Genomic DNA, 12,354 nt, shown 5'->3' with positions numbered 1-12,354 from the left:
CAGGCATGGGCTTGAAGGCACACCCACGCCCAGAGCAAGGTCTGCTCCAAGTGCCCCCCAAAAGGAGGGGGGGAAGCAGAGCGAGGTCCTGCCTGGCTTTCTGGAAGGAGAGCCTGATAAGATTACAGGTGTGTGTTTGAGCGAGAGAGAAAAGAGGAATAATCTCAAGGGCGTGGAGGAAGGTAACCAAATCTCCTAGGCAACACCTGTGCGGCTTACCAGTAATTTTCCCTCGTTTGGACCCACAGGGTCCAATTTTGTCTTCTCCCCACCCCGTTTGGGAAAAATAATAGCATTGTAGTAGTAAATAAATGAATCAGAGAGTTGGAAGAGACCCCGAGGGTCATCTAGCCCAGGCATCGGCCCTGCAGATGTTTTGGGACTACAACACCCACCATCCTATCTAACAGGACCAGTGGTCAGGGATGATGGGAATTGTAGTCCCAATCTAGTCCAACCCCCTGGAATGCAGGAATCTCAGATAAGGCAGCTGCTTAGAGCGCAGTGCTGACAACGGGCAAGGTTGCAGGTTGGATCCCCAGCGCATGGGAAAGCTGCCTATTCCTGCCTTGCAGGGGGTTGGACTGGATGACCCTCGGGTCCCTTCCAACTCTACAGTTCTACGATTCTCTGACAGTATTCATGTTTATCATGTTTTTTTTATCATGTTTTTATTACTGGTGCAAAGTGATGTACACCACCATCTTTTGATAAAAGGGTACAGTATATAAATGGAATAAATAATAATAATGTTGCAACAATATGTAGCAAATAGTGTTATGCATCAAACATCATTGCTTCCCAGGCCAAAAAAAGGGGGGGATAAAGGGGGGAAAGAAACAGACTTTTTAAATGATTATTTCATACAATTAATCTGCCGGTTGGTTGTAAAGGGAAAGCGGTTTGCAAGGAAGATGAAATGATGATGTTATCACTAAAAATTTAATCTGGCTAATTAAACCATCTGTTGCCTTTTAGACGGGGTGGGGTGGAGTGTTGTCTTCATTTGTTACTTTGCTATGTAATTTACTGTTTTTATATTGTATGCCGCCCTGTGATCCTCAGATGAACAGCAGTATATAAATGTCATAAATAATAATAATTTAAAACCTGCAGAAAGTGTGCAAACCACAATAGATTAAAACTTTAGAAAGAACACATACTGTATTTTAATTGCTGCGAGAGTACAATTGACAGGACATGGGGATCAGAATCATGACAAGGACTAACAATGGTACGATGCAATTTGGCAAACAGCATTATTGGGGAAAGTGACTAAAAAATCAGCAGCAGCAAGGAATTAAGATAAAATTGTGAGTGGTTAACTTCTACTCGGGAACAAAAGTCTGTAATTACGTGTCTGTTGGCAATTCATGGAGGCTTTGTAAAGAATCACAGAATCATAGAATTGCAGAGATGGTAGGAACCCTGAGGGTCATCCGGTCCACCCCCCTGCAATGCAGGAATCTTTGGCCCAAAGCGGGGCCCGAACCCATGACCCTGAGATTGAGCCTCCTGCTCTACCCACTGAGCTATCCCAGACTCTGTTCCACTTGCCTGCGCAGTGACTGAGCTCGGGTAACCACAATTACAAAATATATTATTTGAGCGACCTCAAGGCTGAGAAAGTCGAAGAGATGGCTATTCTTTGAAACTGATTTATGACTTGGCTCATCTGAGAATAAAATTGTATATGTTTAAAATGTTGAAACTTAATAAAAAAAAATTGGGGGGGGGGGGAGAACTAGGAGGGGTCACAGCAGATTCACAATGACCATAACACATTGCAGACATGGGTGCAAGCTAACAAAATGAATTTCAGTCGGGACAGATGTCAGGTTTGGCACATGGGCAGGAAGAACCAGATGCACAAATATAGGAAGGGGGACACCTGGCTTACTAGCAGGACCTGTGAAAAGGATCTCGAGGTCTTAGTGGAGCACAAGCTGAACATGAGTCTACAGGGCGATGCAGCAGCAGAAAAAGTGAGCGCTCTTCTAGGATGTATAAAGAGAAGCCTAGTGTTCAGATCAAGGGAAGAAACAGAACTAATCTCTTCTGATTTAGCCAGACCACACCTGGAGTCCTGTGCCCAATTCTGGGTGCCACAATTTAAGAAGGGTGCTGGCAAACTGGAAATGTATGCAGAGGAGGTCTGTATGCCAGCAAGAGCTTTTCTACCATGTAAAGGAGGTGGCGGCAGACTCTCCTTCCTTTTATAAGCGGAGGTTGTTTGACCATCTGCCAGGGATGCTTTAGCGGAGATTCCTGTTTTGCAGGGGGTTGGACTGGATGACCCTTGGGGTCCCTCTCAACCCTACCCTACAACCCTATGATTCTATGACCTCAGAAGGTGTCAGACAGTTAATTGGAGAGTTTTGAAACTGGTAGGATGACCATGGTATAGTTGCGATTCTGGCCCTTCAGTGGGTTGGGCTAGATGACTCCCGGGTGCCCCTTCCAACGCTGTTTCTAGGAGAACAGCACCTGCAGCTATACCCAGTTTGCTGTTCCCCAGGCATGATGAACGCCTTCTGCAGCGGCCGTGTCCCCATCCCTGAGCAAACGGTCAGGGACTCTGACCAGACTTTCCTGTTCAACCTGCTGGCTTATTTGCAGACACCCTGTTTGCTTTGGATGCCCTCTCCATCTCTCTCTCTCTCTCACACACACCCCTTTCTTCCTTCTCCCCTTCCACCATCGTCTTGCACAACCTGCAGACGTGCAATGAAGCTGAGCGTTGTGAAATTCAGGACAGATAAAAGGAAGCAACAGAGCTTGAACGGTACCCTGCCAAAGGATACAGCGATGGCCAGCAACTTCATAGCAAATTCATGGCTATGGGTGGCTGTGCTTTGCCTCCACAGTTGAAATGCTTCTGGGTGGCAGTTGCAGGAAACCACAGGAGAGGATGGTCTTGTGTTTGAATCCTGTTTGCAGGTTTCCCGTAATAGGAATCTGCTTGGCCACTGTGAGAACAGGATATTGGATGATGATGATGATGATTTACTAGGCATGATCCAGCTGTTGTTGTTGTTTAGTCGTTTAGTCATGTCCGACTCTTCGTGACCCCATGGACCAGAGCACGCCAGGCACTCCTGTCTTCCACTGCCTCCCGCAGTTTGGTCAAACTCATGTTCGTAGCTTCGAGAACACTGTCCAACCATCTCGTCCTCTGTCGTCCCCTTCTCCTAGTGCCCTCCATCTTTCCCAACATTAGGGTCTTTTCCAGGGAGTCTTCTCTTCTCATGAGGTGGCCAAAGTATTGGAGCCTCAGCTTCACGATCTGTCCTTCCAGACAGATAAGCTATGAGCTATGCCATGCAGGGCCACCCAAGATGGACAGGTCATAGTGGAGAGTTTTGACTAAACGTGATCCACCTGGAGAAGGAACTGGCAAGCCACTCCAGTATCCCTGCCAAGAAAACTCCATGGACAAAGACAACAGGCATGATCCAGGAGCCCTTTCTTATGTTCCAACAATTTTAAAAAATGAAAAAGCACTGTTATATTACCAAGCATTAATATACAGTTGTGTATATTCTTATCCTAATGTGCATATAATTGTCAATAACCCGTTTTTCTTTTTTTTCTATCCTCATTCACTCTTTTTCTTCTCTTTTTATACAGTAAATGAAATTCTTCTAATAAAATATTAATAATAAAAACATCCCAACTATCTATCTATCTATCTATCTATCTATCTATCTATCTATCTATCTATCTATCTATCTATCTATCTATCTATCATCTATCTATCTATCTATCTATCTATCTTTATTATTATTATTATTATTACGCCTGATCCACTGCCTCTTGTGGCAGAGTGTTCCAGTTTATCTAAGAAGCTCATCTTCTCCTGTCTCAAATATCCCAATGTTCAGCTTCACCTGCTTGTCCGAGAGTTCTAATGAGAAAAAGAAGAAAACCTCCAGTGGGAGGGAGTTCCGCTGTCCAGCTAAGCACCGGGTGACAAAGGAACTTTATTTTCCGCGTCCGGAATTTGCCAGCGTGGAATCTGCTTATGCTGTCAATGTGTTTCGGAGAAAGATTTTAGGAAACTTTAAAAACCAGCACACACAAAGTCGTCTTATTAGAAAAACAAGTGGTTTTTTATTATTAAAAGAGCAACTTTTCCAACAGCAATTGTCACCCCCACCCTTATTTTTTTTCTCTTCAACCTTAGCAGCTTGGAAAATGAGAGAGCGCCCACCTCCCGACTTCTGGGCATCTGACGCAGCTTAGGAATGAAAGATGGAGAATACAAAATAACAATAAAAATAATATGGAGAGATTTGTGGTGCAAAATCCCTTCCGCCTCGAACTGCGCACTCCTCGATTCTTCCATTCCTGGGGTGGCTGCTTCTCTCACCCCAACTCCAGTGTTTTAAAATCCAGGCAAAAATAATAATTTAAAAACACGCAAACATCTCCTTCCTGTCGCAAGACACACTTTTGGAACAAACCGGAGGCGACTGCTGGGACGGGGTCTGATCAGGAGCCGGCAAGATAAATCCCTGGGAAAGGAGATAAAGGAGGGAACGTGGTTTCCTCGTGTTTTCATTCCCCCATTCCAGGGGCTTCTTGGAAGGCAGGAGGGCTCTGCTTCGCTGGTGGCTTTTAAGCAGGCGTTGGGGGGGGGGCTGTCTGTCAGGGTTCTCTAGCTGGGGGCCCTGTGCTGCAGGGGCTGGACTGGATGACCTCCATGGGCCCTCCCAGTTCTACAGCCCTGCTTCTCTAGCTGGGACTCCTGCCTTGCAGCGGGCCAGACTAGATGACCTCCAGTGCCCCCTCCCAACTCTGCCAGCCCCCCATTCCTACTACCTGTGGCGAACCTCTTCTTGACCAGCGACATGCGGTACCCGCTGCCCACCAGCTCCACATCTGCCCCGGAAAGGGTGCTCCCCTCGCTGGTGAACTGGGCTGCCACCGGGCTGGGCTTGCTGGGACCAGTCAGGGGTTCCCAGCTGGCCAGGAGGCGGCCGGATGCTGCAGAGAAAAGAGCAGAGAAGAGATGGACCCAAGGGAGGAGACGGTGCCCATCAGATTCCAGAGAGCTGCTGCTGCTGCTTCCCCGCACAGGGGGCGGGCAAGAGGAAGAAGAGCCATCCTAGCATAGGCGCCACCCCGTTGGCCACCTCACCTGGGTGCCCTTGGGTGCCAGGGAGGTCCAGGAGCCGCCACAGCAATCGCTTCTCCTCCAGGTTCCTGCAAGAGGGGAGAGAAAGAGAGAAGCTGGTTTGGCCATTTCTACATTTTGCTGCATCGCCTGCAGAAAGAACTCCGTTGGTGAGAGCCTGGTGTTGATGACGCCAGGGCCGCAGGTTCAATCCCTGTAAGGGACAACTGCCTATTCCTGCACTGCAGGGAGTTGGACTGGATGACCCTCAGGGCCCCTTCCAACTCTACCATTCTAGGATTTCTACCCCCTTAGGGACGTCCCTGGGAATGGCTTTGACTGGCCAGGTGAAGCAGGTGAGGGGAGCCGAAGGGTCTCAGACCCCCAGTGAGTTAGGGGCTTCCCCTGCGTGTGAAGACAGGCTCCAGCAGACGGAGTGGGCGAGACCAAGAAGGGGGGGGGTCCCAACGGTCAAGAAGGCGGTTTCTGTTTGTGCTGCTGTAATGGTGCTGGTTGCTTCCTCACGAGTAATCCTCTCCAAACTCTGTGGCTGGTTTTTACAGAGCTTTGTTATATACATATGTACAAGACAGAGCAACAAAAAGCATGACCGTTTTATCCTGAATCAGAATCCGGAAGCACCGCCCTTCGGGACTTCCGCCAACAGAACATGCTCGGCGTTCTAAATCTCCTCCTCCTCTCTGTGCGCCTCTTTTCACCCCTCCGCTGTTGGGGTGATGGGGCTGGTGGAGAACCCTCCCCACTGGAACTGCCAAGCTGGGGAGCCAGTACTATCTCCTCTGGCACCTCCCCTTCCTCAGCTCTCTGGTCTGACCCTCCAATGCTCCCCTCTGAGGACCTTCCCTCCTCAGCATCCTCAAGGCTCTGCACCGCTTCCTGAGGGTCAGCACCACCTCCTGTGGACGGCTCCTAAGCCCTGCCCTCCTGGGCTCCTACTGCACCAGAGAGCCCCTGTCCCCACTTCCTGGAATCTCCGCTGACCCGCTGGTGGTCCCCTGACAGCTGTCCACCTGGGAAGGAAGGAAAACCTTGACCCTCAACCTCCGCAGAGACATCACCTTGCCGACAAAGGTCCGTGTAGTTAAAGCTATGGTTTTCCCAGTAGTGATGGATGGAAGTGAGAGCTGGACCATAAAGAAGGCTGATCGCCAAAGAATTGATGCTTTTGAATTGTGGTGCTGGAGGAGACTCTTGAGAGTCCCATGGACTGCAAGAAGATCAAACCTATCCATTCTGAAGGAAATCAGCCCTGAGTGCTCACTGGAAGGACAGATCGTGAAGCTGAGGCTCCAATACTTTGGCCACCTCATGAGAAGAGAAGAATCCTTGGAAAAGACCCTGATGTTGGGAAAGATTGAGGGCACTGGGAGAAGGGGACAACAGAGGACGAGATGGTTGGACAGTGTTCTCGAAGCTACGAACATGAGTTTGACCAAACTGCGGGAGACAGGAGTGCCTGGCGTGCTCTGGTTCATGGGGTCACGAAGAGTCGGACACGACTAAATGACTAAACAACAACAACAAAACCTCCGCTGGCTTGTGGGAGAAGAAAAGGCTCAGGAGCAAATCTGGAGTGGAGTCTCTAACTCACCTTCCAGCAATTGCATCTCACCTTCCAGCAATTTCTGCAGCCAACATCTTGCTCTCACGGAATAAAAAAAAAATAGGAGAGTTGGGACCCCAACCCCTTGCAATGCAGGAATCTCCCGTAACCCAGGCCGAGAGGGGGCTCTTGCCCCCGGACACACAGCCCTGGCTTGCGCCCCAAGGAGGTTACTTGGGTTCTGCTAAGGCAGCGGTTTGCCTTCACCCCCGGAGGCGCACTCCGTTGCTTCTTGAGACAGGCGGATGCCAGCCACAAGACTCCCTTTCCTCTTGGGGAAATGCATCTGCTTGGTTTGGGGGCCAATGAACTGTGGGGGTGCAGAATCCTAGAAGTGCAAGCTTGGAAGGGATACCCAAGGGTCCTCTAGTCCAACGCCCTGCAAGGGAGGAATCTTTCTGCCCAACATGGCTTGAACCCACGACCCTGAGATTAAGCGTCTCATGCTCAAGCAAAAAAGCATGGTATCTGAAAAACGGTTAAAAGCCTTCTTAAAAACAGGGTTGCCTTTTAGCCCTTGTGCAGCTATGATTCCCGGCACCCTTAGCAAACTACAGTTCCCAGTATTCAGGGGCAGAGACTTCTGGTGGAATTGCATTTGCCTTTTTCATTGTGAGAACAGAATGTGGGACTAGACGGGCCATTTCCCTGATCCAGCAGTGTTATTCTACTCTTATAGAACCTCCAGGTCCAGAAGCAGTCTATCTCAATTCCCCAGTCCTTGTGAGGACAGGATGCTGGACTAGGTGGGCTGCTTCACCACCTTTTTGGCTCCCGCTAAACTTGGGGTCCCCCCCAGACCCCTGGATTTCAGGTCCCGTGAGATCTCCAAGTTCACCGGAGATCGAGCACCCAAGCTCAACCCTGCTCCCCAGGCTGCCTCCGGTGACTCACTGTTCATATGGCCTGTCGTGCCCTGGGGCCTGCTTGCAAAAGAGCGACTCGCCCAACAGGCATTTCTGGCCCCCCCTTGAGAAACTGTTGACTCCCGGGGACTGTCTGGATGGCAGAACCAGTCGTGGCTCTGCGCTGAGATTTGGCAACCTCCCCAGAGGACAGATTTATTCCTCCCCAGAGGACAGATTTATTCGTATTTTCTCTGGAAATTGTTTTTTGGTCCCGTTTGCAAAAAAAGTCACTTCTTCCTCCAGAGGTGGCATCTCACTCGGAGCAGAACCTGCCAAAATCAGCTGGCGTGGCTCACTGAGCTTGCTCTGGTTTCGCTGAGTCTACTCTACTCTGAATAGCGGTCACCCTGAATTTGGCTACCCAAAAGATTTAAACAGCACAGGCTGATGTAGCCAAAGCTACCTTCTGCTGAGCTAGACCATTCGTGGAACAGTAGAGATGGAAGGTACCCCAGGGGTCATCCAGCCCAACCCCCTGCCATGGTTCATATCTAGCTCAGATTTGTTGAGGCAGTGGTGGTGCAGTGGTTAGAGTGCTGGACTAGGACCAGGGAGGGACCAGGGTCCAAATCTCCCTGCTCAGCCCCATAGAGCTCATTGGGTGATGCCTTAGGGGCCAGTCGCTCACTTTCAGCCTGACTTTGAGAACCAGTTTACAACTAGGAATCACAGCTAGATTATCAGAACTATACAACTGGAATCTCAGGGTCATGGGTTTGAGTCCCACGTTGGGTGATAGATTCCTGCATTGCAGGGGGTTGAGCTAGCTGACCCTCGGGGACCCCTTCCAATTTGATGATTCTGTGTGAAACGGCTGACATCCTCTCCACACAGGACTGCCCTGGGTGGACCTTGCCTCATGTTTGGCCACCTTGGATTGAGTGCAAAGAGGTTTGTGGCAATTTCCACCTTAGATGGAAAGAAACCAGCTTAGATGGAAGGGACCCTAGGGGTCATCCAGCCCAACCCCCTGCCATGGTTCATATCTAGCTGAGATTTGTGGAGGCAGCGCTGGCGCAGTGGTTAGAGCGCTGGGCTAGGACCAGGGAGGGACCAGGGTCCGAATCTCATTGGGTGATGCCTTGGGGGCCCGTCGCTCACTCTCAGCCTAGAATACTTTGCAGGGGGGTTGCGACCAAGTGAAGAAGTTGCTCTCCCCTCCTTTACCTCCATATAATTAATTTAAGTACAGGTGAAACTCGGAAAATTAGAATATCGTCGAAAAGTGCATTCATTTCAGTAATGCAACTTATTATTTTTAATTTTTCTTTTAATTTTTACAAATGCTTTCTTTTGAAAATTCCACAGTAATAAAACAAATAGTTACAATAATACAAAAATAAACATTGCTATTACATTTCATTAATTACATTCCATTTATAATTGACCCGCCTAACGACAAATAATTACAATTACAACAAATAAAGGCTTGGCATATCTTGCTTTGCATGTCATGCATCTATCTCATAGATTGGTTTCACCTTTTAAGTTGCATTACTGAAATAAATGCACTTTTTGGCGATATTCTAATTTTCTGAGTTTCACCTGTATATAATTTAATACGAATTTAAAAGTTGGCCTGCCGCGCTTCCAGGATGTTTCTCTTTACTCCCTTACTCGGTGGTGGCGCCTGCCCTGTGGAACACCCTCCCGTCAGATGTCAAGGAAATAAAAGCACTATATGGCTTTTAGAAGACATCTGAAGGCAGCCCTGTTTAGGGAAGCTTTTTATGTTTCATGTTTTATTCTGTTTTTAATATGTTGGGAGCTGCCCAGAGTGACTAGGGAAACCCCGCCAGATGGGTGGGGTATAAATAAATTTGTTGTTGTTGTTGTTACTCACTGCTCAATGTAACAATTAAATAATGATAATGATAAAATGTTAAAATGCACCAAAGTATTTCCTAATTCCATTTCCATACTTAAGATTTCCACTGTTAACATAGGAAATACTTCTCCCAATTCCATTTCAATATATTAACATATTTTAGAATTTTAGCATTCCCCCCCCTTTTTATCCCCTTCTTTGTTTCCCATTGACTTGAGACTTTTATTTAACTGTCACGTATTCCCAAATGTTAAGCAGGGTTCCCCTTCACTTGGTCAGCCCACAAAAATCACGCGTTATAAATCAATATTCCACAAACGCAGCAAGGGTGGAATATTAATTTAATAAATACCGTAGTAATCATGAACTTGTCCGTGAAGCTGGAGGTCTCCCTAAGACAACACCCCCCCCCCTGTCCCTAAGAAAACCAGACCCGGATCTCACCATGAAGCGCTCGGCTGCGGCTGGACGTTGGCAGCCGGTTCTTCGATGGGCAGGAGGATCTGGACGTTGCCGAGGGCCGCAGCCGAGGCCAAAGCGCCCGTGTTGTAGCTGTAGTCGATGCGTACCCGCGTGGCCTCAGACCCACATGCCCAGTCCACGGAGAGCTGCAAGGGGGCCCAGCGTGGGCCTTGCTTGGAGTACTGGAGTCGAGGGGCCGGGGGTGGGGGGAGAGAGAGAGAGAGTCGGAAAGACAATCCTTTCTCTCTCCCTCTTTGGAGAAGGGTCATCCAGCCCACCCCCAGCCATGCAGGAGCCACGGGGGGATCATGGAAAGGTTGAACCAAAAGGGACCCCAGGGGTCATCCAGCCCACCCCCAGCCATGCAGGAGCCACGGGGGGGATCATGGAAAGGTTGAACCAAAAGGGACCCCAGGGGTCATCCAGCCCACCCCCAGACATGCAGGAGCCACGGGGGGGGGTTCATGGAAAGGTTGAACCAAAAGGGACCCCAGGGGTCATCCAGCCCACCCCCAGCCATGCAGGAGCCACGGCTGGTTCCGGACTCCCGGTGGTCCCAGGTTGCTTAGAGAGGATGGGGATCAGACGGGCACTGCGGGGGGGGGGGCGGTTCCTGGACACCCTCCCCTTTCCTCAGCTCTTCCCTCCCCCAACCCAACGACCCGCAGGGCCCGTCTGCTCCACCTGGTATCTGAGGAGGGTGACGTTGTAGTACGGGGCGCCCGGCGCCTGCTCCGCCTGCTTCTGGAGGTGTGTAGTGAGGGCGGCCATGTTGAGCCAGAAGTCCTTGATGTGGGAGTCACTCTGCGAGGCGTCACTTGGGGGGGGGAGGCGGAAGAGAAATTCATCACCACCCAGGAGGTCAGTCTGGTTCTGTGGGGTGCCCCCCACAATCCGAGAAGAGAGGGACCCCCTCCTCTTTGCTCTCCCTCCCTGCTCCAACAAAGTCCTACTCAGAGTAGACCCGCTGGAACAACAGGCCAACTTGGCTCTCCACTGCTTTCGGGGGTCTGGCCCTCTGCCCCACGGATTGAGCTCCCCTCTCATTCTCCCCCCCAACCATGTACAATTCTTGGGGGTCCGCATAGGCCCCCGCAGTGGGTTTGGGGGAGCCCCAGGGAGAAAGCAGAACAGGGCAGCTGGATCCAGCCCTCTGAGCGGAAGGGACAGAACCCTGCCTGGCTTTTCCTTCAGTCGTGCGAATCTGTTCTCTCTCGCACGAAGCTTTGTCTCTCTCTTTCTCACACACTCGCCACTCGCACGGTTTCTCACATGCACACCGTCTCCCACAGGGCACTCTCCGTCCGTCCGCCCTCCCCCACATGGTACCTGAAGAGGAGTTCGGTGTTGGGAAGGAACTGGTCGATGGCGGCCGTGTGGCGCAGGCGGAAGCTGAGGACGGGGGGCGCAGGGGCGCTGCTAAAGACGCGCAGGATCCCCGCCGGGAAGGACATGGTCAGCTCTCCCGTGATCTTGACCAGGCAGCTGCAGGAGAGGCGAGGAAGAGCGGGGCATTATCAGCCCCTGGCCCTATTTGCTCCCCCAAATCCAAGCGCTGTCCGTCCCCTCCCAGGAGCCCCCTTTACGCTCAAGGAAGGACTACTGCTTGCTTCTGCAAAAGAGCGCCAGCTTGGCTATGGTATTGCAGTGGGAGATCCCACTTCCTCGTACCTACGGGACCGCCTCTCCTGGTATGCCTCGCGGAGGACCTTAAGGTCCACAAACAACAATACTCTGGAGATCCCGAGACATAAGGTGGCTAGATTGGCCTCTACTAGAGCCAGGGCCTTTTCAGTATTGGCCCCAACTTGGTGGAACGCTCTTTCCCAGGAGACCAGGGCCCTGCGGGATTTGTCATCTTTCCGCAGGGCCTGCAAGACAGAGCTGTTCCGCCTGGCCTTTGGGTTGGACTTAGCCTGACCCCTGTGTTTTCCTCCCTCATGGCCTGGATTTATGGACTACTTGAAATGAGGCTGCATTTTAAATTTTAATACTGTATTTTAATCTGTATTTTAATTAATTGTTTTTATGTTTTATTGTTGGTTGGTTTTGTTGGTGTGAGCCGCCCTGAGCCCGGTTTTTGACTGGGGAGGGCGGGGTATAAATAAAATATTATTATTATTATTATTATTATTATTATTATTATTGTTATTATTATTATTCCCCACATCTGCTTGCAAGTCATAGAACAGTAGAGTTGGAAGGGACCCCTGAGGGCCTCGAACCCACGACCCTGAGATTCAGAGCCTCATGCTCAACCAACTGAGCAGAGAGATCTGGGCAGAGGCGGAGGGAAGTTCAGCGAAGCTGGCTGATGTTCCATTGCATTTTAAATATTTTGTGGGGAGCTGCCCGGAGTGGCTGGGGAAACCCACTCGGATGGGCGGCACGCAAATAATAAAATTGTTTAAAA

At 50.1% G+C, this 12,354-nt stretch overlaps 1 protein-coding gene across 5 annotated transcripts in view; it reads right to left on the bottom strand.

The window, feature by feature from the left end:
* Positions 1-4,088: 4,088 nt before the first annotated feature.
* FCHO1 (FCH and mu domain containing endocytic adaptor 1) overlaps positions 4,089-12,354 on the bottom strand; it is a 50,580-nt gene continuing 42,314 nt past the window's right edge. For all 5 annotated transcript variants that reach the window (XM_088672874.1, XM_035119332.3, XM_035119338.3 and 2 more), the window contains 6 exons: positions 11,271-11,426; positions 10,626-10,758; positions 9,924-10,123; positions 5,144-5,208; positions 4,825-4,989; positions 4,089-4,517 (listed from right to left, as the gene is read on the bottom strand). In XM_088672874.1, the coding sequence (XP_088529000.1) occupies positions 4,495-4,517; positions 4,825-4,989; positions 5,144-5,208; positions 9,924-10,123; positions 10,626-10,758; positions 11,271-11,426 (742 nt within the window). In that variant the 3' untranslated portion in view covers positions 4,089-4,494. The remainder of the gene's footprint in view (positions 4,518-4,824; positions 4,990-5,143; positions 5,209-9,923; positions 10,124-10,625; positions 10,759-11,270; positions 11,427-12,354) is intronic.

Source organism: Zootoca vivipara, chromosome 6 (assembly GCF_965207765.1).
Source record: "Zootoca vivipara chromosome 6, rZooViv2.hap1.1, whole genome shotgun sequence".
In the NCBI taxonomy this organism is placed as follows: Eukaryota; Metazoa; Chordata; class Lepidosauria; order Squamata; family Lacertidae; genus Zootoca; species Zootoca vivipara.
Note: the sequence above shows the minus strand (reverse complement) of the source record. Positions and strands in the feature narration are given on the sequence as shown.